The sequence below is a fragment of the Chanodichthys erythropterus genome, chromosome 13 (assembly GCF_024489055.1).
Source record: "Chanodichthys erythropterus isolate Z2021 chromosome 13, ASM2448905v1, whole genome shotgun sequence".
Classification (NCBI taxonomy): domain Eukaryota; kingdom Metazoa; phylum Chordata; class Actinopteri; order Cypriniformes; family Xenocyprididae; genus Chanodichthys; species Chanodichthys erythropterus.
The window spans coordinates 53,095,238-53,118,964 of record NC_090233.1 but is presented as its reverse complement, the minus strand read 5'-3'; the positions used below and the strand labels follow the sequence as shown (position 1 = coordinate 53,118,964).

Here is a 23,727-nt window from a genome sequence, read left to right as displayed (position 1 = left end):
CTTTACCATATAATAAACCAGCTTAGGTTCCGTGTTTCCCACGCTGGTTTCGTCTCGATCAGACTAACGGTTTCAAAGATATTCGCAAAAGTTTTTTAAGCGCTAAATCACAACGTTGCACAAACCATAAGCCGAAACCTGACAAGTCTGGTATCATTAGACTCAGCAAGTATCCAGAAGTCTAAAGACGTGACTCCCGTGTAAATAAGTCGACCACACCCACAGTTATATTCATTTGCAGCCAAAACAATTAAAAATATGTTTTTTAAAGCTTTTTAACCGTTATAGCGCCACCTATGGTCCAATCTCCATAAAAATTGGCATGCTTCTTTAGAGTCATATGCTGCATGTGCTCACTTAATTTTGTGAAATTTTAGTTATTGTTTAGGATTTATAGGTTGAGTATATTTTGCCACACCCATTTTAGCCAAGTTATAGCGACCCTAAGGGTGAAGTTCAACTTTTTTTTTTATAATTATTGATCTAGAGAGTCCAGACAATTGTCCTACACTGGTTTTGTTCCGATCGGGTGAAAAACCTAGGACTAGTTCGCAAAAGTGATTTTTTTTTTTTACATATTCGCGAATAATTAATGAACAATTTGATTGACAGCATCGGTTCTTGAGGCAAAGTTGTTCAGAATGAGGAGATCAAATGATATGCATATTGTGTGGATCTGTGAAACACTACATGATTACGAAGGCGTAAAACTCGTAAAACCAACTAGTGGCCGATTTCTTTTAAAATTCTTACAGACCTCTAGGACCATGAGTCGATCATGCCCACCAAGTCTGGTTCCGATCGGCCTCCGTTAACCTTGTCTAATAGATGCTCAAACTTCATTGGCCGATGGCGGCCATGTTTTTCGAGATACGCCAATGTCCTCATAGGACATCATGTCCCCTTGGACCAAGACACTGCATGCCAAATTTCAAGTTGATCAGAGTTATAGCCATTTTAGTCAAAGTGGTTTTGTACGTTTTGGCGCCCCTTAGTGACCGTCAATTTAATTTTTTTTTTACTTTTTATTGATAATTATTATATCTCCAGTGAACATTTCTGCACTGGTTTGGTTCCGATCGGGCGAAAAACCTAGGACTAGCTCGCAAAAATAGGTTTTGGACAAAATTCAAAATGGCGGAACCTTTTCTCAGGCAGAAAAAAAATCTGAGATATACGTTTTGTCCATCTTGAGCCAAGGATTACAATGACTTGAGTCTACGACAAACGGTCTATGAGCGATTTTTAACTTTTGATTGCTGTAGCGCCACCTATTGGCCGATAGGCTGACAGAGTATGACCCCAATCATCTGGCCAAGTTTCAAGTCTCTAGGCCTTATGGTTTGGTCTGCACGATTCGTTTTACGGTGGAAGAATAATAAAAATCCTTGCAATTACAAGAGATATATGACAGAGACGTAAAAAACAAAACAACAAAATTCGGGGCGAAAAATTGGAATTAATATTTCAGAAAATTCTGATGTTACAATAGAAATGTTTGTTTTTTAGGCACCGTCGTCTATTGTAACTGTAATTATTCTATCAGTAAAACAAAATAATAACATCAGAACAAAAAAAATCTAATTTGACTTTTTATTACCACAGTAGCTGACAAACCTGTACTTGTTGAATGCGACTAGTTAACAATATTAAATGGTCAACAATAACAAATTAATTCAACAATATTCACTACAGTAAAACAACAGCATGACATCATTTCCTCCATTCATGTGGAGAACTCCTTCAGTGCCCAAGATTTAGTGGCGATTTCCTGTCGTAGTCTTGAATATTCCTCTGCAAGAGCCTCAAAATCCTTGCCGTAGATCTCAAAGGACGCCAGTTTGGACTCGACCGCCTGTTTGTCCATCTCTGAGGTCTTCAGCTCGGCGTTGAGCTTCTCCCTGAAAACAACAGCAGATGTGTGTTACCAAAATGAATCGCTTGTTCAGTGTTTCAACCGTCAGTAAAACAGCTGCAGGTTCAGACTCTACTCACGTTATTTTCTTATGAGCCGCTATCTTGTCTCTTGTGTAGGTGTCCAGTTGAACTTCAAGCATCTCGGCTCTGCAGGAACAAACTCGTTGTTATGAACATGTAAATTACATTTAAGAGCACAAGCCAAAGTCACAATGATCGCACCTTATCTTCTGCAAACCAATCTCACATTTGGCCTCAAAGTACTCGATCTTCTTCCTGTCTAGATCTTTCTGAGCCTTCAGTCTGAGATCCAGGACGAGACACTGAAGGATCTTCACACACTTCAGCAGCTCCTGTCAAAGCAAACTCTTTTAATGTAACCATGATAATCTAACGAGGTCAGATGATCATCTAAAGAAAGTTTCTCTGGACTCACAGACAGGTACGCGTGAGTTTGTCTCTGCAGTAACGTGGCGTTCTCTCGGTTTCTCTCAGTGAGGCTCTTTGCTTTCTTCTGTTCACCGTCCAGCAGTTCAGGAAGTTTAGAAAGCTTCACACTCCTGAGACCCTCGCTTTCATTCTCTAAAAAGAAGTAGTAATATATTTTCCTCTTAAAGAAGCCTATAATGCACATTATTTCACAAGATGTAATATCAGTCTCTGGTGTCTCCAGAATAAGTCTGTGAAGTTTCAGCTCAAAATCCCCCACAGATCATTTATTATAGCTTGACAAATTTGCCCCTATTTGGGTGTGAGCAAAAACACACTGTTTTTGTGTGTGTCCCTTTAAATGCAAATGAGCTCCGCTTTCCAGAAGAGGGCGGAGCTTTAACAGCTCAACAACAACAAAGCTGGAGAATCTCACGCAGCCAAAATGAGGAAAGTGTTCAGCCTTACATTGTTCAAACCGGAGTCGACACTGATGGAGAGACTCAGGAAGAAGTTACAACTTTTAGACGTTTCTGAATGGTTAGTGAGTTAGAAATTAAATTTATGGGGATTAAAAAAAAGAAGGAGTAGGTGGATTTTTACCATTATAGGTGGTTGTTTACACAGACTGTGGACACACACATCTAAAAGTGAATTTTGCATAATAGGTCCCGTTAAAACAGCATACTAACAAAATATCTCATCATTAAAAAAAAAGGTTGTTTCCACATGACGTTATTGCTGTAGCGTGCGGCTGGAGGGCTGGAGGGCAGGAGGTGAATTTTCTAGACATCACAAACTCAAAACTCATATGATTGGCATCATTTATGGTTGCTTAAATCGATCAAACCAAAAAAACACAAGGAGCTTTTATCGTTTACGCAACTTTCATTGTTTTTTATGCAACTTTTTAAAAAGTTGTCACATTTTTTAGCATTTTGTGTCTGCTAATACTGGTGTAGTCAAAATATGAAAAAACAGGAAAATCCTAAAAAGATACTTTATTAGCAACATTTCGATCGTAAGATCTTCATCAGGCATAAACATTGTATTCAAACTCCATTGTATTTAAAACAACATGACAAATCACAAAGAATCATCAATATCCAATCAAGATAAGTGATTAAATAATCATTAACATCACATTGTTAACTCGACAATTACATAATAAAATAGTATATATATAAAGGAATATTATTAATGATATCATAAATGTATGGTTGTATTGTTACACTGCGCACAGTTACCACAGCGATAATTTCCATTTTGTAATGGACTAATTAATTTCTGAGAGGACCTAGCAATGCCACTCTGAAAACGAGCGTGAACTACATGATCTTTTAGGTTTTTTGCTCGTTAACTATCCAGTCGCTGCCCATTTTTTATCTTTTAATCATGATGTTTCCTCCTTACGCTTTTGTGGGATTGAGAAAGTGAGTGTGCCACCTAGAGGGGGCGATATTGAATTGCTCTTACAGACACGTGAATTGTTCTGGATTTTTACTCTTCAGACTTTATCACCTATGGGTATGAATGATGAAGCATTATTTAATGTGATGTTATGAAATATGATCATTACATTTATGATATCATTAATAATATTCCTTTATATATATATACTATTTTATTATGTAATTGTCGAGTTAACAATGTGATGTGATGTTAATGATTATTTAATCACTTATCTCTATTGGATATTGATGATTCTTTGTGATTTGTCATGTTGTTTTAAATACAATGGAGTTTGAATACAATGTTTATGCCTGATGAAGATCTTACGATCGAAACGTTGCTAATAAAGTATCTTTTTATTGCTTTGCAAGTTAATCGTGTGCAGGATTTTCCTGTTTTTGCATATTTTGACTACACCAGTCTTTTTTCCTACGCATCTATCTATCACCTACAGGTGTGCGACGCCAATTATTCATTCATTGTGTCTGCTAATACTGAAATTAAAGGGTTAGTTCACCCAAAAATGAAAATTCTGTCATTAATTACTCTCCCTCATGTCGTTCCACACCCGTAAGACCTTCGTTCATCATCAGAATATTTTTGATGAAATCCGATGGCTCAGTGAGGCCTGAGCAATGAAATTTCCTCTCTCAAAATCCATTAATGTACTAAAAACATATTTAAATCAGTTCATGTGAGTACAGTGGTTCAATATTAATATTATAAAGCCACGAGAATATTTTTGGTGCGCCAAAAAAACAAAATAACGAATTATATAGTGATGGATGATTTCAAAACACTGCTTCAGGAAGCTTCGGAGCGTTATGAATCTTTTGTGTCGAATCAGCTGTTCGGAGTAACGTCACTAGCAGAAAGGCAGCGCGACATAAACAAACCAGACTAGACCTGAACGCGGTGTGACGGCAGCTTCACATTCTCTATATCTAGTGTCTCGATGGCAGTCAAGTCTTTGAATTCAGTAGAAAAATCGTTGCTCTTCATAACATAAGGATCACGTCCAACATATGTTGTGATTTTTCTATGGAAGTAAATTAATGCCGAATGTTTTTGAAATAAAAAGCTTGTTGAATTGCTCTAACTGAAAACAAATATGCACTACATTAGCTGTACTTGCATTTAGATGCACTGTATTTTTAAGGCTTGCATGTTTATGGGATGAAATTCAACATGGTCGTATATTTAAGCTGTGAATATTTCAATTAAAAATATTTCACACACATTTTCATTATTAAAAATTCAATAATTCATATTCACATTTCATATTCACTTCCAAGATATTTATTCTGTTTAAAAATACAACCTATAAAATTCAACTAGCAATTTTCAGTCCATTTTATTTCGCTTTACAAATTCGCTTCCACAAATTCAGTGGTTCAAATTCGGCAGAAAATTCAACATTTCACATCCGGGAACTGCAGGAAGAGCAGTAGAGTGCCGATGCATCATCTCTATCTGCTGTTAGTCTTCTTCACCAGCAGGTGCCGCTAGCGGCTGTTTAGGAAGACCAAAGCAACGCTAGTAAATCATCATTCATTCATAAAAACGGATTTACAGAATTAGAGCAAGCATAAGTGAATGTGTGATGATTATCAGGGCCAGTATAAATGCAGAAAAGCTGATAAAGACACAAAAGCTGCATTTATGTTTAATTCAGTGTATTTACGCTTACTTTCCCAGTGTAGCTACAGCTTTCTGTACAGTGAACAAGATAACGTTATTGCCCGATGCTGGTGTACAGATCAAACGTTAAATCTGAGATAGACATATATTTCTCTCTGTTGTTTAGTTTCCTTAACTTTATATCGCGGCGCTATGTTGTAATACTAGGGCTTCCCTCATCCGTCATAGGATTGCCCTGCCATCAGGACAAAAACTCTTTTAACACAGCTTAATGGACTCGTACAGTGATATAAAAGACCAAACTCGCACCTCATTTGTGATGTAGGTTAGACTATATAGGCTCCAAGAAAGCAGATACTGGCATAAAGTTGATTTGACGCTGAACGTTTGATTATGATACTCGCAAATTTAGGGACCGTCTCTAAAGTTACGACATTCTGTATTCACGTTTCTACCTTCTACCAAACTCTTGTAGACACACATGCACATATACATATTCAAACACACCTCACTCAAAGTACATGCATATATATATACTATTTATTTATTTTTTTTTTTTTACACGTTCATCACACTATTTTTTTTTACTTTGTTCATTTTTTATTTTACCTGATCATAGATTATCCTGCTTATACAAATTTTAAATAAAATTTAGAAATAAAATTAACTAAGTAGAACTAATTGTGTGATGAATGTGTAAAAAAAAGAAAAAGTATATGTGCATGTACTTTGAGTTGAGTGTGTTTGAATATGTGTGTGTGTGTGTGTGTGTGTGTGTGTGTGAGAGAGAGAGAGAGAGAGAGAGAGAGAGAGAGAGAGAGAGAGAGAGAGAAGGGTGCATCACTCTTTGACCTGGCACCTATAGATGAACACTTCACAGGTAGTTTTGGTGACTAAATCATTCTCATCATATGCTATTGAGCTTTAAGTTTTGTATAATCCAATACAGTAGTGAAATACATAGCAATCTTTACATATTACTTGACAGTTTATTTGGAAACACTTTACAGTAAGGTTCATAATGTATTAACTAATGTGAACTATCCATGAGCAACACATTTGTTGTTGTATTTGTTAATCTTTGTTAACGTTAATAAAAATACAGCAGTTCATTGTTCATGTTACTTCACTGTGCATTAACTAAAGTTGACAAATACAACTCTTGATTTTAGTAATGTATTAGTAAATGCTGGAATTAACATTAACAAAGATTAGTAAGTGCTGTAGAAGTGCAGTTCATTGTTCGTTCATATCAACTATTTAATATAAAGTGTTACCTTTTATTATAATAAACATCAAAAATCTAAAAGGTTTGCATTATACCTGACAGCTAGATGAACAATTTACAGTTGGTTTTGTGACTAAGTCATTCTCTTTAAATGCAATTGAAGGTAGAAACGTGAATACAGAATGTCGTAACTTTAGAGACAGTCCCTAAATTTGCGAGTATCATAATCAAACGTTCAGCGTCAAATCAACTTTATGCCAGTATCTGCTTTCTTGGAGCCTATATAGTCTAACCTACATCACAAATGAGGTGCGAGTTTGGTCTTTTATATCACTGTACGAGTCCATTAAGCTGTGTTAAGAGTTTATATGTCCTGATGGCAGGGCAATCCTATGACGGATGAGGGAAGCCCTAGTATTACAACATAGCGCCGCGATATAAAGTTAAGGAAACTAAACAACAGAGAGAAATATATGTCTATCTCAGATTTAACGTTTGATCTGTACACCAGCATCGGGCAATAACGTTATCTTGTTCACTGTACAGAAAGCTGTAGCTACACTGGGAAAGTAAGCGTAAATACACTGAATTAAACATAAATGCAGTTTTTGTGTCTTTATCAGCTTTTCTGCATTTATACTGGCCCTGATAATCATCACATATTCACTTATGCTTGCTCTAATTCTGTAAATCCGTTTTTATGAATGAATGATGACTTACTAGCCGTTGCTCGTCTTCCTAAACAGCCGCTAGCGGCACCTGCTGGTGAAGAAGACTAACAGCAGATAGAGATGATGCATCGGCACTCTACTGCTCTTCCTGCAGTTCCCGGATGTGAAATGTTGAATTTTCTGCCAAATTTGAACCACTGAATTTGTGGGAGCGAATTTGTAAAGCGAAATAAAATGGACTGAAAATTGCTAGTCGAATTTTATAGGTTGTATTTTTAAACAGAATGAATATTTTGGAAGTGAAATTTGAAAGGTGAATATGAATTATTGAATTTTTAATAATGAAAATGTGTGTGAAATATTTTTAATTGAAATATTCACAGCTTAAATATACGATTGTGTTGAATTTCATCCCATAAACATGCAAGCCTTAAAAATACAGTGCATCTAAATGCAAGCACAGCTAATGTAATGCATATTTTTTTCAAATAGTGCAATTCAACAAGCTTTTTATTTCAAAAACATTTGGCATTATCTTACTTCCATATTTTTCAATTCAATTCAATTCAAATTTATTTGTATAGCGCTTTTCACGATACATATCATTTCAAAGCAGCTTTACAGAAAATGGATGTCAACATTACAATTTAAAGAATGTAGTTAGCAAATAATATACAATTACAATCACTGTTAGCAGTTTAACTGAAGGTAGAAGTAATGAGCTCCTGGAAAATGAATTACATTAACTGTTTATACCTTTCTAATCCAACACAGTACAGACTTTTCTCCATCTCCTCCATTCTAATTTTCACTTGTTGCCCTCCACCTGAACTTCATGCATCACCAGAGCCACGTTATTTAAATGCAATTCATCATTCAACTATAAAGATGAGTTTACCCCACTCAGGCTGATAGTATGTGAGGATATTGGCGGCCTTCCTCTTCAGATGTTGCAGGAGTTCTGATGGTAACCTCTGCTTCATTTGCATGATGTCCTGAAGGTAGAAATATGAAAGAAAAGCTTTAAAAGGTACATTATGTAACTAGATAAGTACACCATGAATAATAAAACGCCATCTTTGTGTCGCTTTTACAGCATTTCAATTCCTTCAGTTTTTTCTCCATCTCCTAACACTGAGCTCATGTTGATTCATGTTTTATTACGAGCTCGGTCTCGTCCTCTTTCCTCCAGCAGACTCTCCTCTGTTTGGCGTTTGTTTAAAACGGGTGATTCCTGGAGATTTAACGGCTCCATGTCAACCTTTCTCACTCATTGTGACTCCCACAAAGCAGCCAGAGAAACATTTTTCTCTATTTACGGATATGACAAGACACACACGGACAAGTGACGTATGCAATTTCCTCCCAGAAACATCTAAAATATAAACACTTATAATAGGCTTACCATAGTGAATCAGGGTAAGACACGTTTTGGAAGAAGGATTGATGATGCATTGACTCACAATTTAAATTTTGACAATATTGAACAAAAAAAGTTACATAGTGCACCTTTAAATATCCTTTACCGCATCAGCAATGCATTAAAGGATTAGTCCACTTCCAAATAAAAATTGAATGAATATGTGTTCGCCAATCTGAAGTGTTACCATGATAACAAATGAAACCTGGTTGTAAAGTGTCACCTGTTCCTGATGATTTGCTGAATCAGAGCTGGCTGTTTCTATCAATGCACACAAACTGATGAGGAACGATGCCGTACCTGTTCAGAAGGCATCTGTCTCTTGACTCTGTCTGCTGTCAGTCCCAGAACGCCACTGTGATGTTCACTGATGTCAGAGCTGATGTCCATCTGTCTCACACACTGACCCACCGCCAAACACTGCTCCAGTGTGCTGAAGAACTGCACGAGAAAACAGCCCAAACATCATTAAACTGAATCATATGATGCTTTTTAATCCTTCTGTGTGTAATGTGTCTGTTTGTGCATATATAGAAGACATAAAAGAAATGAAGTACATTTAATGCTAGATTGCATGATTTTCTTTACTGTTTTATAGAATGACATGTCAGGTGATGATGATGATGATGCAAGTATTACCTTTAGTCTTCTGTGCTGCTATTCATGATTGCATTGAAATAAGAGTTTATATTGATTCAGAAGCACAAAAGCAGTTGATGTCGGTACCTTGTCCTCCGCTGTCTGAGCGCTGGAGACTTTACTGAAGCGATTCTCCTGGACGATCTCTCGCAGGACCCGATGAACGCTCTCCACACGCAGCCAAGACAGTCTCTGAGAGTGCAGCTCACGCTCGGCCTGAGGACACACACACACAGCTTCATCACACACATCCTTCCTCCAGGTGGAATCAATACACACACTTTCTCTGCACTGATTAGGAGGAAAAATCTGCGGAATTGCATCTTTTATATTTTAGTTTACTTTTATATAATTCCTTCTTTCAAGGGAAATCGACGACACTTTTTCTGCACTGATTGTGAGGGAAAATCTGCATCTTTTATATTTTATTTATTTTTCTTTTATAATTATTTAACTATTTTATCTGCAATTCCTTCTTCCAGGTGGAATCGACAGACGTTTTATGCACTGTGAGAAAAAAAGTATCAGCAGAATAGCATCTTTTATATTTATTTTACTTTATACAGTTATTTTATCCACAGTTCCTTCTTCCAGATAGAATCAACACACTTTTCCTGCACTGGTAGAGGGGAAAATATGCATAATAGCATATTTTATATTTTATTTATACTTTATATTTTTTAATTCATTTTACTTTTACATAATTATTTTATCCACAGCTCCTTCTTCCAGATGGAATCTAAATACTTTAATAAAGTGATTCGACACACTTTTTTCTGCACTGATTATAGGAACATTTTTTTGCAAAGAAGCATCTTTTATATTTTATTAATACTGTACATAATATTTTTTGCTTCTTTTACTATTATATAACCATTTTATCCACAGTTAATTCTTCTAGATGGAATCAACACTTTTTCTGCACTGATTGAGGGGGAAAATCTGCAGAATAGAATCTTTTATATTTTAGTTTTAATTTTACTTTTATATAGTTATTTTATTCACAGTTCCTTCTTCCATGTGGAATCAACATTTTGTTTCTGCACTGATAGAGGGGAAAAAAATCTCAGAAATGCATCTTTTACATTTTATTTATTTATGTGACCCTGGACCACAAACACAACCTTTTGAGATTTATACATCACCTGAAAGCTGATTAAATATAAGCTTTCCTGTAGCTCAGTAGTTAGAGCGTGGCACTAGCATCGCCAAAGGTCATGGGTTCGATCCCAGGGATTGCACATACTCAGATACAAATGTATAGTATAATGCAATGTAAGTCGCTTTGGATAAAAGCGTCTGCCAAATGCATAAATGTAAATGTAATGTAATGTAAATAATCTTTCCATTGATGTGTGTTTGTTAGGATTGGACAATTTGGCCGAGATACAACTATTTGAAAATCTGGAATCTGAGGGTGCAAAAAAATCAAAATATTGAGAAAATCACCTTCAAAGTTCTCCAAATGAAGTCCTTAGCAATGCATATCCACTCACAAAAATACATTTTGATATATTTATGGTAGAAAAATTTAATTTAAATTTAAATTTAAGATAATTTTGACCCATACAATGTATTGTTGGCTATTGCTACAAATATATACATATACAAATATATGGTTTTGTGGTCCAGAGTCACATATATATTTATTATCTCATTTACTTTTATAAATATTTTATCTGCACTTCCTTTTTCCAGATGGAATCTAAATACTTTAATAAAGTGAATCGACAGACTTTTTCTACACTGATTATGGGGGAAAATCTGCAGAATAGCATCTTTTATATTTTAGTTTTTATTTAACTTTTATATAAATATTTAATCTGCAGTTCATCTTCCAGAATTGCAGAATTAAATATGGCAAAATGTGTTAGACTACGCTCAGTTGGTAACATTATCAAATTATACAATATTTATTAAATATACAAAGGGACTGTTATATTAATTGAGTGACTAAATTTGTAGCTAAACCTAAAAAAGAGAAAAGAAGACTAGCCTCTAAAAAATGCACTTTCTCTTATAAATATCATTTTCAAAACCAGTTAATAGACATCCTACATTTACGTTTATGGCCGATGCTTTTATCCAAAGCAAGTTATACTGCATTCAACAAATTTGTCTCTAAGTTCATGCATTCCATGGGAATCGAACCCATGACCCGTTCTACTGTTTGAGCTATACGGATGCATCATTCTCTGTCAGTTACTTTACAAGCCCATCCATGAGAGAAAAGACCAACATTTGCCAATAAAGCTTATTGAAGCACATCATAAACTTCTCAGTTTCTGGGGTCTGACCTTCTCCAGGTCCCTCCTCAGGTGCTGTGTGAGTCCGGTTCGGTCCACATGCTGGGACAGAGTCGCCAGAAGCTTACAGAACTGAGGGTTCTGGATCAGATCCTCCTCTGTCATCTGACACAAAGGGAATGCTGATAACACTGAAGGAACGGATGGTGAGAGGGTTAGTTAATTACTCAAACCTCATGTCGTTCCACACCCGTAAGACCTTCGTTCATCTTCAGAACACAAATTAAGATATTTTTTGATGAAATCCGATGGCTCAGTGAGGCCTGAGCAATGACATTTCCTCTCTCAAGATCCATTAATGTACTAAAAACATATTTAAATCAGTTCATGTGAGTACAGTGGTTCAATATTAATATTATAAAGCGATGAGAATATTTTTGGTGCGCCAAAAAAACAAAATAATGACTTATTTAGTGATGGCCGATTTCAAAACACTGCTTCAGGAAGCTTCGGAGCGTTATGAATCTTTTGTGTCGAATCATGATTTGGATCGCGTGTCAAACTGCTGAAATCCCGTGACTTTGGCGCTCCGAACCGCTGATTCGACACAAAAGATTCATAACGCTCCGAAGCTTCCTGAAGCAGTGTTTTGAAATCAGCCATCACTATATAAGTCGTTATTTAGTTTTTTTGGTACAGCAAAAATATTCTCGTCACATTATAATATTAATATTGAACCACTGTACTCACATGAACTGATTTAAATATGTTTTTAGTACATTAATGGATCTTGAGAGAGGAAATGTCATTGCTCAGGCCTCACGGAGCCATCGGATTTCATCAAAAATATCTTATTTTGTGTTCTTACGGGTGTGGAACAACATGAGGGGAGTATTAAATGACATTAATTATTATTATTTAATATCAGTGTTAGAATCATTATGCTAAAGCGTCCAATTAGGGTGGAAAAAAGGAAATTTCTTTAAAAAAAGATAAAGATTGAAAAAAGTTCAAACCTTGTTGATGTAAATTGTCTCCTTTGCCCAGAGATGAGACAAACACACGATCTGTCCTCTCAGACATCTATAATAACAATCACACGGCATTAAGGGCTATAAATGTTATCGATATTTGAGGTAAGATACTTACAACTTCATAAGTTTTAAAACTGTCGTCCTTACCTGGATGTTTCTCGTTCAAAACAACAAAAAATCTCTCAGCTTCTGTCACACTGTTAGTTTGTTGACATTTTCTCTTCGTTTTTACCGCCAGGACATGATCCGCTGCGCATGCGCGACTGTTAGCGTGCTGATTGGTTCACTGCCTATAATGACGTCGTTTGAACTCTTTGGTTAAGCCAATGAGCGTGAGCTCTTATTCTGTAACATATATTACATATTTAATATTACGAAAGAATAAGTAACTTAAATATTATGAATGTGAAATAATATATAGTCCAATAAGTGTACGTTTTTTCAACTTTTACTAACCTCTTCAAAAACCAAACCAAAACATTATATATATTTATATATATATATATATAAATATATATATATATATATATATATATATATATATATATATATATATACACACACACACACACACACACACATTTTTTCTTTAAAGTTTCTGTGTAAATAAAACATAGTCCTACACCAATAATCAAAATATTAATAACTTTTAAGTCATAATTTCTACTTTTTAATGTCATAAATATTTTTTGTCATAATTTTGACTTTTCATGATTTACAATAATATTAATATTATGAAAGTATAAGTAACTTAAATATTATAAATGTGAAATAATATATAGTCCAATAAGTGTACGTTTTTTCAACTTTTACTAAACCTCTTCAAAAACCAAACCAAAACATTATATTTATACACATTATACACATTTCATATATATATATACATAAATATACACACATTATATATATATATATACACACACACACACACACACACATTTTTTCTTTAAAGTTTCTGTGTAAATAAAACATAGTCCTACACCAATAATCAAAATATTAATAACTTTTAACTTTTAAGCCATAATTTCTACTTTTTAATGTCATAATTGTGATCTTTTATGTCATAATTTTGACTTTTCATGATTTACAAAAGCATGATTTGTCCTTGTGTGGCAGAAATGAGTTTTCATAGGCAATCGGCTTCTTTGTTTCAACTGTTTTATTTACAATAGACAAAAAATACAAATGTATGTACATCTGATTCATCTGAAGTTTATACTCATTTCCTCATCAAAAGCACTGCTGCAGACCCCAAGGGACAGAAAATGATATTTTTGTTATCTCGTCTTTGATTTTTTTAAAGCTATAAATTATTGCTGAACAGAATTGATATCCACAAATTCGCAATAATCGTCTCTGAATTGCAGTAAAATCTGTTTTATCTTAAAGAGCAGGTAGAAACTTCACCAACATTAATATTAAAATGTATTCTGTACAAAGATTATTTTATTCCTCAGTGTCTTGTTTTCCAGCACAAAAAATCCTTAAATCAAGATACATTTATATTTAGTCTTGTTTTCTGGGGGGAAAAATCTCAAAAATAAGTGAGTTTGTGCTTAAAAAATGGAGTCAGAAAATTTCTGTTCTTGTTTTAAGCACAAAATCACTTAATTTTTAAGTAAAAAAGTCTTAATATCTTCAGTCATTTCTCTTCTCCAGTAAATGTATCTTGATTTAAGGATTTTTTAGATATTTGTGCTGGAAAACAAGACAGAAAGAACATGATTTTTTTGCAGTGTGGTGAAACGTTTAGACACACTTGACAGAATTTGATCTTAAAATCCTTTTGATCTCAGAAATGCATTTCTTTGCAAAACTGAGTGTTTTCATTTGAGGATCAAACTGTGTTTTCATCACTGCACTGACTCTAACATGTGAAGATCAGTCTGTGTAAAGAACGAGTGTCCGAGCGTTTGACTGCGTTTGACTTTAAGGCATTCAGTTCAGTCACTTCATATGTATCTTGTGCCATATTTCCTCTTTGATATCTGTCCTGCATCCCTGTAACCAGTGAACATTCATTCACTAATGCAAATATCAACATCACCTCCATCTTGTGGTTTCACACTTACAGCAGTTTTTATAATCGACAGATTTAGCAATACTCGGGTCACTTTTTCAACCAACTCTTAGCTGGTTTCAAATTCTTCTTACATGAAAAACCCCTTTAGATAACTTAATTTACTGTAGAAATGTAACAAAATGTGGTCTTATTAGGTTTAGACAAGATTGGTCTGTATAGCTCGAGTTTTGGCAGATATAATACAGAATAATACAAGTTCCCTTCTGAATTAAGTTTACTTTTCTGACCCCATTAGTCTTGTTTTTAAGCAAGAAATCACCTAATTTTGCCCTATTTTTCAGAAAACAAGACTTAATATCTTCAGTCATTTTGCTTCTCCAGTAAATGTATCTTGATTTAAGAATTTTGTTTATAATTTATACACATAAGAAAAGGTAAACGCTTCTCATGTGCTTCAGAACATTTTACGGATTTAATTTTGATTAAATTTTATGAATTAAACAGCTACTTTAAAAAAAAATTAAACAATTATTAAAGGGTTAGTTCACCCAAAAATTTAAATAATGTCATTTATTACTCACCCTCATGTCGTTCCACACCCGTAAGAACACAAATGAAGATATTTTTGATGAAATCCAATGGCTCAGTGAGGCATTTCCTCTTTCAAGATCCATTAATGTACTAAAAACATATTTAGATCAGTTCATGTGAGTACAGTGGTTCAATATTAATATTATAAAGTGACGAGAATATTTTTGGTGTACCAAAAAACTAAATAACGACTTATATAGTGATGGCCGATTTCAAAACACTGCTTGAGGAAGATTCGGAGCGTTATGAATCAGCGGTTCGGAGCGCCAAAGTCACGTGATTTCAGTAGTTTGGCGGTTTGACACTTGATCTGAATCATGATTCGAGATGAAAGATTGGGTGAACCAACCCTTTAAAAATGTTTTTTTTTTTAACTCAGTTTGAATGAATGATTCAATGACTCACTCATAAAGACTTCACTTGGTTAATTACTTGATGAATCAGCGTTTTGAACTCTCTCTGGCTCATGAAGCTTCGGAGCGTTATGAATCAGCGATTCGGAGTTTGACGGTTTGACACGTGATCCGAATCATGATTCGACACAAAAGATTCATAACGCTCCGAAGCTTCCTGAAGCAGTGTTTTGAAATCGGCCATCACTATATAAGTCGTTATTTTGTTTTTTTGGCGCTCCAAAAATATTCTCATCGCTTTATAATATTAATATTGACTCACATGAACTGATTTCATCAAAAATATCTTAATTTGTGTTCCGAAGATGAACGAAGGTCTTACAGGTGTGGAACGAGTAATAAATGACAGAAATGTCATTTTTGGGTAAATTAACCCTTTAATACACACAATTTTTTACATATAGCCCTTTAAAATTGATACATTTTAGATAAAACCTTTTTTGGCGGTGAGAAAACAATGTATATCATGCGAGCACTGATAAATGATCCAGACTCATATATAGTGTGAAATGTAATAAGTGACACAAGTGTTGAGTTATCCGTCTTGCCGAACTTGAGCTGTGGAGGTTAAAGTGCATGAGCAGTATTTGGACTCTGGTGCAGTGTGTCTCAGAGCACCATGGCTGGGATGTGACGCAGCAGTGCAGGATGGGAAACGGCTGGCATCTGCGCTGGAGGAGGCGATGGCTGTCCTGCCTCAGAGTTCGAGCCGTTGGGCCGGTGTCTGGCGCTCTTCTGATGCGCGCGCAGGCCGGCCAGCTGCGAGTACGCGCTCTGGCACACGTGACACTTGTAGGGCCGTTCGCCAGTGTGGAGACGCACGTGGTTGCGCAGCGTGGAGGACTGGCTGAAGCGACGGTTACAGAAGCGGCAGACGAAGGGTTTGTCCAGGGTGTGGATGCGCATGTGTGAGCGCAGGTTGCTGCGGGAGTTGAAGCCACGGTGACAGATGACGCAGCGCATGCGACTCGCGGTCGATGAAGAGGAAGAGGAGGGCAAGGAGGAAGATGCAGCATCACACACGTGTGCGTCGTCTGTGGAGGAGAATGAAGACCAACTTAAATGTCAATTTCACAATTAATTACAAAGAAATACATTTTTATACAAACAATATAAACAAGTTAGAAGACTCAATGTTTGAGATATTTTTATGTTAGATAATAGTTCTCTCTGCTGTATATGGCACATAAATATGAAGGTGCTACAAATATTTTATCAAATTTGGACAGCAGCAGTCCCATGATGCACCACTAGAGGGCAGACACGTGTTTCACAGATAACATCTGCTGCGCATTCTTTCCTCAGCTCTTAAACTCGGACTAATTAAGCAATAAAGCTTAAGAAAACATAATGAGTTTATCTCTGTAATTGCTGTGATTTTTATCAGCTTAACACACACACACACACACACTCTCTCTCACACACACACACACACACACTCTCTCTCTCTCACACACACACACACACACACACATTCTCACACACACTCTCTCTCATACACACACACACACATTTTCTCTTTCACACACACACACACACACACACACACACACACACACTCTCTCTCTCTCACACACACACACACACACACACATTCTCACACACACTCTCTCTCATACACACACACACACATTTTCTCTTTCACACACACACACACACACACACACATTCTCACACACACTCTCTCTCACACACACACACACACACATAACACACTCTCACAGTCACACGCACACAAACTCACACACACTCATTTTCTCTTTCACACACACACACACACACACACACACACTCTCTCACACACACACATTCTCTCACACACACACACACACACACTCTCTCACACACACACACACACATTCTCTCACACACACTCTCTCTCACACACACACATTCTCTCACACACACACACACACACACATTCTCTCACACACACTCTCTCTCTCTCACACACACACACACACTCTCTCTCACACACACACACACACTCTCTCTCACACACACACACACACTCTCTCTCACTCACACACTCTCTCTCACACACACTCTCTCTCACACACACTCTCTCTCACACACACACACACTCTCTCTCACACACACACACACACTCTCTCTCACACACACACACACACTCTCTCTCACACACACACACACACTCTCTCTCACACACACACACACACTCTCTCTCACACACACACACACACTCTCTCTCACACACACACACACACTCTCTCTCACACACACACACACACTCTCTCTCACACACACACACACACTCTCTCTCTCACACACACTCTCTCTCACACACACTCTCTCTCTCACACACACTCTCTCTCACACACACTCTCTCTCACACACACACACATTCTCTCACACACACACACACACTCTCTCTCACACACACACACACACTCTCTCTCTCACACACACTCTCTCTCACACACACTCTCTCTCTCACACACACTCTCTCTCACACACACTCTCTCTCACACACACACACATTCTCTCACACACACACATACCGTTTCTCTTTTTCTGCTGTTCCTCCTCTGCTCCCGGGACTCCAGGAATCCCAAGGAAGGTATTGTGGGAATTTCCATACCAAACGAGCAGTTCCTGATCTGGAGGAATCGTCTGAAACACAAACAGAAATAATGCTGATGAATGAAATCCTGTCCTTCCCGTTCGTTCACAGTTATCTGGATCTTCATTAATGTTCTCAAAACATTAACACACACACAAAAAAAAGTTATTTAAACATCATTCATGGAACTTTTTTCATTGTGTCTTTATTGATTTTTCACATTCTAAAATATCCAGATCAAAAGTAATTCTAATGTATTCCCAGATTGTCCAGTGTTTCCTCACCAGTTCAGAAGGCGTTTTACCTCCAGAGTCCTGTAGAAGATGCTGCTGCCGATCTGAACCACCTCCAGGTTTTGCTCCTGCTCGTTTCGGGCACATTTAATGTACGTCATCCAGCTGCGCTGATCCTCCTGACTGGCGTCGATGAAGCAGCGGACGGTGCCGTCCTCGTTGAACACCTGAAACACACACCGTTCCTTTTAAACGTGCGCTTTTTTAGAAATAAAGATTCTTAAGCATCAGTGGAACCACTAAAGGTTCACTCTAATGCTGGGTTAAAAACAACCCAAGTTGGGTTAAATGTTTGCTCAACCTGCTGGGCAGTTTTATTAAACTATTGTTTAAAAATGACTGTATTGTTGCTTAAAATGAACCCAAAATATGTTGGAAATTAACACTTATTAATATGTTTAATAAATGAACATTAGTTTAATAAAAAATAATTAAACAATAAATGTTCACCTTTTGATTATTATTGTTGCCTCTAGTAATTGTGTGTCTGGTTTTTAATTTCCAACCTATTTTGCGTTCATTTTAAGTTCATATTTTTAATCAATAGTTGAGTTAAATAAAACATTTAACCCAATCACTGGGTTTGTCCATGTTCAACCCAACTTGGGTTATTTTTAGCTCAGCATTTTCTTAGAGTGTTCTTTATAATGGAAAAAGGTTCTTTAAATTTTTAAAATGTTCTTCACACTAAGAAAAAAATGGTTCTTTTAAGAATCGATCACTGAAAGATTTGTGGAACCAAAAATGCTTCTTCTATATCGCTGCAAAAAACCTTTTTGAAACCTTTATTTTAAGAGTGCATGGAACAAAAATGCTTTTTTAAGTGGAAAAAGGTTATTAAAATAAAGGTTCCAAAAGTTTTTTTTTTCACAGCGTTGCCAAACAAGAAGCACAAAATGCAGAGTTTTTAAAAGAACTATTTTTTTTCTTGGTGTGAAGAACATTTTTAAAGAACCTTTTGTGAAATGGAAAGTTTCCACGGATTCTTCATGGAAACATTGATGTACATTTGTAAGAAAGAATATGTAAAAAATATGTAAGAAAGAAATGTTTCTGTTCAGAACTGATCACTGAAAGGTTCTTTGGGGAACCAAAAAAAAAAAAAAAAAAAAAAAAACCTTTCTGGAACCTTTATTTTTAAATTGCACGGAAAAGTGGAAAAAGGTTCTTTAGTTTATTAAAATGTTCTAAGAATAAAATTTTTCTTTTCAGAACTGATCTTTTTTTTTTTGGAACCCAGAATGCTGCAAGTGATAACCCCCTTTTGAAAGCTTTATCTTTACGAGTGTGTTCAAATCAATACCATGATGCTAAAAAAAAATCATGCAGAATAAAATGAGGTTTCTTTGGTTTGACACACACACACACACACACACACACACACACACCTCCCACATGAGGTTATTGTTCTTCCTCAGGTCCACGTGCTCAGGGGACACGAGCCTCCCGGTGAACGGGCCCATCTCAGTGCCGGCTTTGATCCAGGTCTTGGAGAAAATCCCCAGACCTTCTCCCGGGACTGAACTCTGGGCGATGATGACCTCGCTGGGCAGAACCAGACTAGACAGCTTCTGAACCTCTGCAGGACATCAACACCATGAATATGAATGGGCTTTTTGTTTCAAGTATTCTCATGTGAGATATTCTAACATAATATTGCTTGTTATGGTATAATCAGCTGCATATGGCACTTTATACTCTTCACTCAGTCAAAAATATAAATGACATTTTTAAATTGATTACAACTTTACATATGCTTTTCTTTGCATTCTGGTTGTTGCGATATATTCTACATTGGGTTAAAAACAACCCAAGTTGGGTTAAAATGGACAAACACAGCGATTGGGATGTTTTGACCCAGTGGCTGGGTTAAATGTTTGCCCAACCTGCTGGGTAGTTTTATTTAACTCAACTTGTTTAAAAATGACTGCCTTAAAATGAACCCAAAATATGATGGAAATTGACATTTATTAATATGCTTAATGAATAATAATTAACCAATAAACATTTATTAAATTGCATATTAATAAATGTTCACCTTTTGATTATTATTGTTTCCTTTAATAATTATCTGTCTTATTTTTAACATATTTTGGGTTCATTTTAAGCCATTTTTAAACAATAGTTGGGTCAAACATTTAACCCAATCGCTCAGTTTGCCCATTTTCAACCCAAATTGGATTGTTTTTAACCCAGCATTTTTTAGAGTGTAGCATGTTAATATTGCTTTTTATTATACACAGTTTGATATAATATAATCGCCAGGCACTTTATATGGCACTTTACTTTACTTTGACGATTGTTATTTGATCTAGTTTAATATCGCTTTTTATGCTGGTGTTCATTTCAAAATGTTGAACAATTCCAAAAAACGAATGAGCTTTAATAAAATCCGCTTGTTTTGTTTAGGCCTATTCTTTTAGCTGTCAAGCAAACGTGTGATTTTAATAGTTTATCTAGTGCTCAAAAAACGAGCTCATCTTTGTACTGACACTTCGAAACGAATGAATGAAACGAATCCCCTTTATTATTATTTTGGTCACGAAATATGACCTCTATTTAACCGGATTAAATGCGTTAAATGTTGGGGAGGGAAACTGTAAAAGCGCATTGAAAGTCGCCTCAAAGAGCCAAAGAAAGACACTCGCATTTAATGTCAAAATCAAAGAATCGCCTATTTGTTGCGCACAAAACGCCAACAGAAGCGGCTGAGGAGAAGGTGAAGAACCGCATTCGTTCTGCTCGCACTGACACTCATTATTCTCCACTGACTCATTCCACATTCATTATCCTTTCACCACGTTTGTAGCAATAAATGTGAGTGAATGAAGCGATGGCTTGTTTAAAAACACGCAGGAATTTCGCAAACAAAAAGATGGAAAGGCGATTAGCTGCTTGACATGCCGTGAATGAGGACAGAAAGAGCCGTTCACGGTGTGTTAATGGAGAGAAGCGGAGATGCCAGGAGAGGAAAAGAGCCTGTCCAGAGATCCATGAATGCGGGATAAAGCTCCGAGAATGGGAATCTTTTCTTTGGCTTTCTCAGGTCAAGCACAAAGTTAACCAAATGAATTTAAAGCCGCTTCATTCAGTCGTCGGCGGTTACACGCCGAACGCGCGGGTCCAAAAGCACCTTTTCACCGCGTTAAACGGCTTCAATGGAGCAAAAGAAAAGAGACAAAATGCTGGAGAACAGCATCCCTGAGAAGAAATTCCCAGAGAGTTTATTCCCACTGACAGCTCTCGCAGATCATGACACTTTTCCTAGAGTTTCATTGGCGTTTAGACGCATCGCAAAGTTCGGGCGATTTTCGTCAGTTTTCTGAAAACGGAGTCGCGATCGGAATTAAGCAATTATTTTTCAGAATTATATAAGACTATCAACAACAACAACGAAAAAAATAATTCCCCAACGGAATTAAACACACGACGACGAAAAAACAAAACATCGGGACTTTTTTTGGGATAATTTACGAAGCGATTTTCTCAAGTTCGGGCGATTTTCGTCCGTTTTCTGAATACGGAGTCGCGAATTAAACAATTATTTTTCAGAATTTTATAACACTATCAACAACAACGAAAAAAATTATTCTCCAACGAAATTAAACACACGATGACGAAAAAAATATGCTTTTTTGTTGTTGATAATTTACAAAGCGATTTTCTCTGCGAACGAGTTTATTTTTCATTCATTCTTGATTATATCACACATTACGACAACAGAACCAGCGATTTAATATTTAAATCTCGCTTCAGTTCAAACAATTAAATAAAATCTTAAAAACACATCTTAAATGAAAGATTTTCACTGCAAAAAATCCAAACTAAAAGCTCGCTTGTCCACAACAACACGTGCAACGTTATGGAAAAGTTATTTTATGGTTACAAAACGTTCCTAGAACGTTATTCTTATTTTATTTTATATGTTATAAAAATAGGGGAACGTTTCATCAGAGAACATCAGCATCAATGATTTTACCTCGCTTTAAAAAACATAAATAGCGACATTGCGTAAATTTAACAAATAACAGTTGGATCGCAGAAAGTGAAGTACCTCCAGTGAAGGACTGCGCCAGAACTTCGGCGGTGAAGGCGGTTCTCGGGCTCTGCTGCTGCTCCTCGTACGGATTCTCTCCCAGCACGTTCCTCCATCTGCCGTACAGGAAACTGTGCAGAATATCGGAGGTGATGATCTCACACAGCTGAGACCTGAACCGGGACTTCAGCGCGAGCGCCTCCGCGGGCAGAACCGAACCCATGTGTGCGGCGGAGCGGGTGATGATGCGGGGATGGGAAGAAACTGCTGCGGTCCCTCTGGATCGGGGCCACTTATAGGAGCCCGTGGCTCCGAGCCTCTAATTAGTTATTAATGACCCCCCAACCCACCTACACACACACACACACACACACACACACACACACACACACACACACACACACACACACAAAACCTCTTTATGCAGGAGCCCCGCCACCCCTTCAAGACACACACCCAATGAGAAACTCCGAGTCTTTGTAAAGAGAGAGAGTGAGACAGATATGGAGAGAGAGAGAGAGAGATAATCTCACATAAGTGGCTCAACACCTGTATAGGCTATTAACACATCACAGGCTACAATTATTCTCACACATTTAACCAGCTGTTATTAACATCAATACACACACAGTCTCTCATGACATGCAATTATTTTGATTTCACTCACTTTCTCTTGTTGCAGTTTTTTTTGTCTAAATATGTAATTATTTACAACACAAGTAATTTAAGTTTAAAGTGGATGACGAGTAAAATGAGTAAAACAAATTAACATACATTGTGCATATGTATTTTATGACACCATATATATAATACCACCAAAAATGTCAAAGAATAATATATTATAGATTATTTAAGAATATATATGATAATGATATGAAAATAAAAATACATTATATATATATATTATATTTCAAAGAATAATCTAATAATATGCATTTAACATGCTCCATTAGGAGTCATATCTTGATTAATTTAATTATTTTGTTTTAAACCAGGCAATAATTACAATGTAAATGTTCAACAGCTTTAAGGTTCAAGAAACTGACTTTAAAAAATAAACTCCCTGGGAAAGTGACAACTAACCCCGGTCTATTCATTCAAACACAGTTT

General features: G+C 36.3%; 2 protein-coding genes across 2 annotated transcripts; both read right to left on the bottom strand.

Moving 5' to 3' along the window:
- Positions 1-1,638: 1,638 nt before the first annotated feature.
- Positions 1,639-12,898, bottom strand: haus4 (HAUS augmin-like complex, subunit 4). Its single transcript, XM_067407776.1, has 10 exons — positions 12,825-12,898; positions 12,660-12,726; positions 11,695-11,834; positions 9,485-9,613; positions 9,059-9,199; positions 8,237-8,333; positions 2,354-2,499; positions 2,140-2,270; positions 1,996-2,064; positions 1,639-1,901 (listed from the first exon to the last, which is right to left on the bottom strand). The coding sequence occupies exons 2-10, from the start codon at positions 12,724-12,726 to the stop codon at positions 1,727-1,729; spliced, it is 1,095 nt and encodes a 364-aa protein (XP_067263877.1). The 5' UTR covers positions 12,825-12,898; the 3' UTR covers positions 1,639-1,726.
- Positions 12,899-16,313: 3,415 nt separating this feature from the next.
- On the bottom strand, positions 16,314-22,840 carry LOC137034915 (PR domain zinc finger protein 12-like). The gene is made up of 5 exons (XM_067408154.1): positions 22,636-22,840; positions 19,970-20,160; positions 18,593-18,748; positions 18,227-18,338; positions 16,314-16,738 (listed from the first exon to the last, which is right to left on the bottom strand). The coding sequence occupies exons 1-5, from the start codon at positions 22,838-22,840 to the stop codon at positions 16,314-16,316; spliced, it is 1,089 nt and encodes a 362-aa protein (XP_067264255.1).
- Between the last annotated feature and the right edge of the window lie 887 nt (positions 22,841-23,727).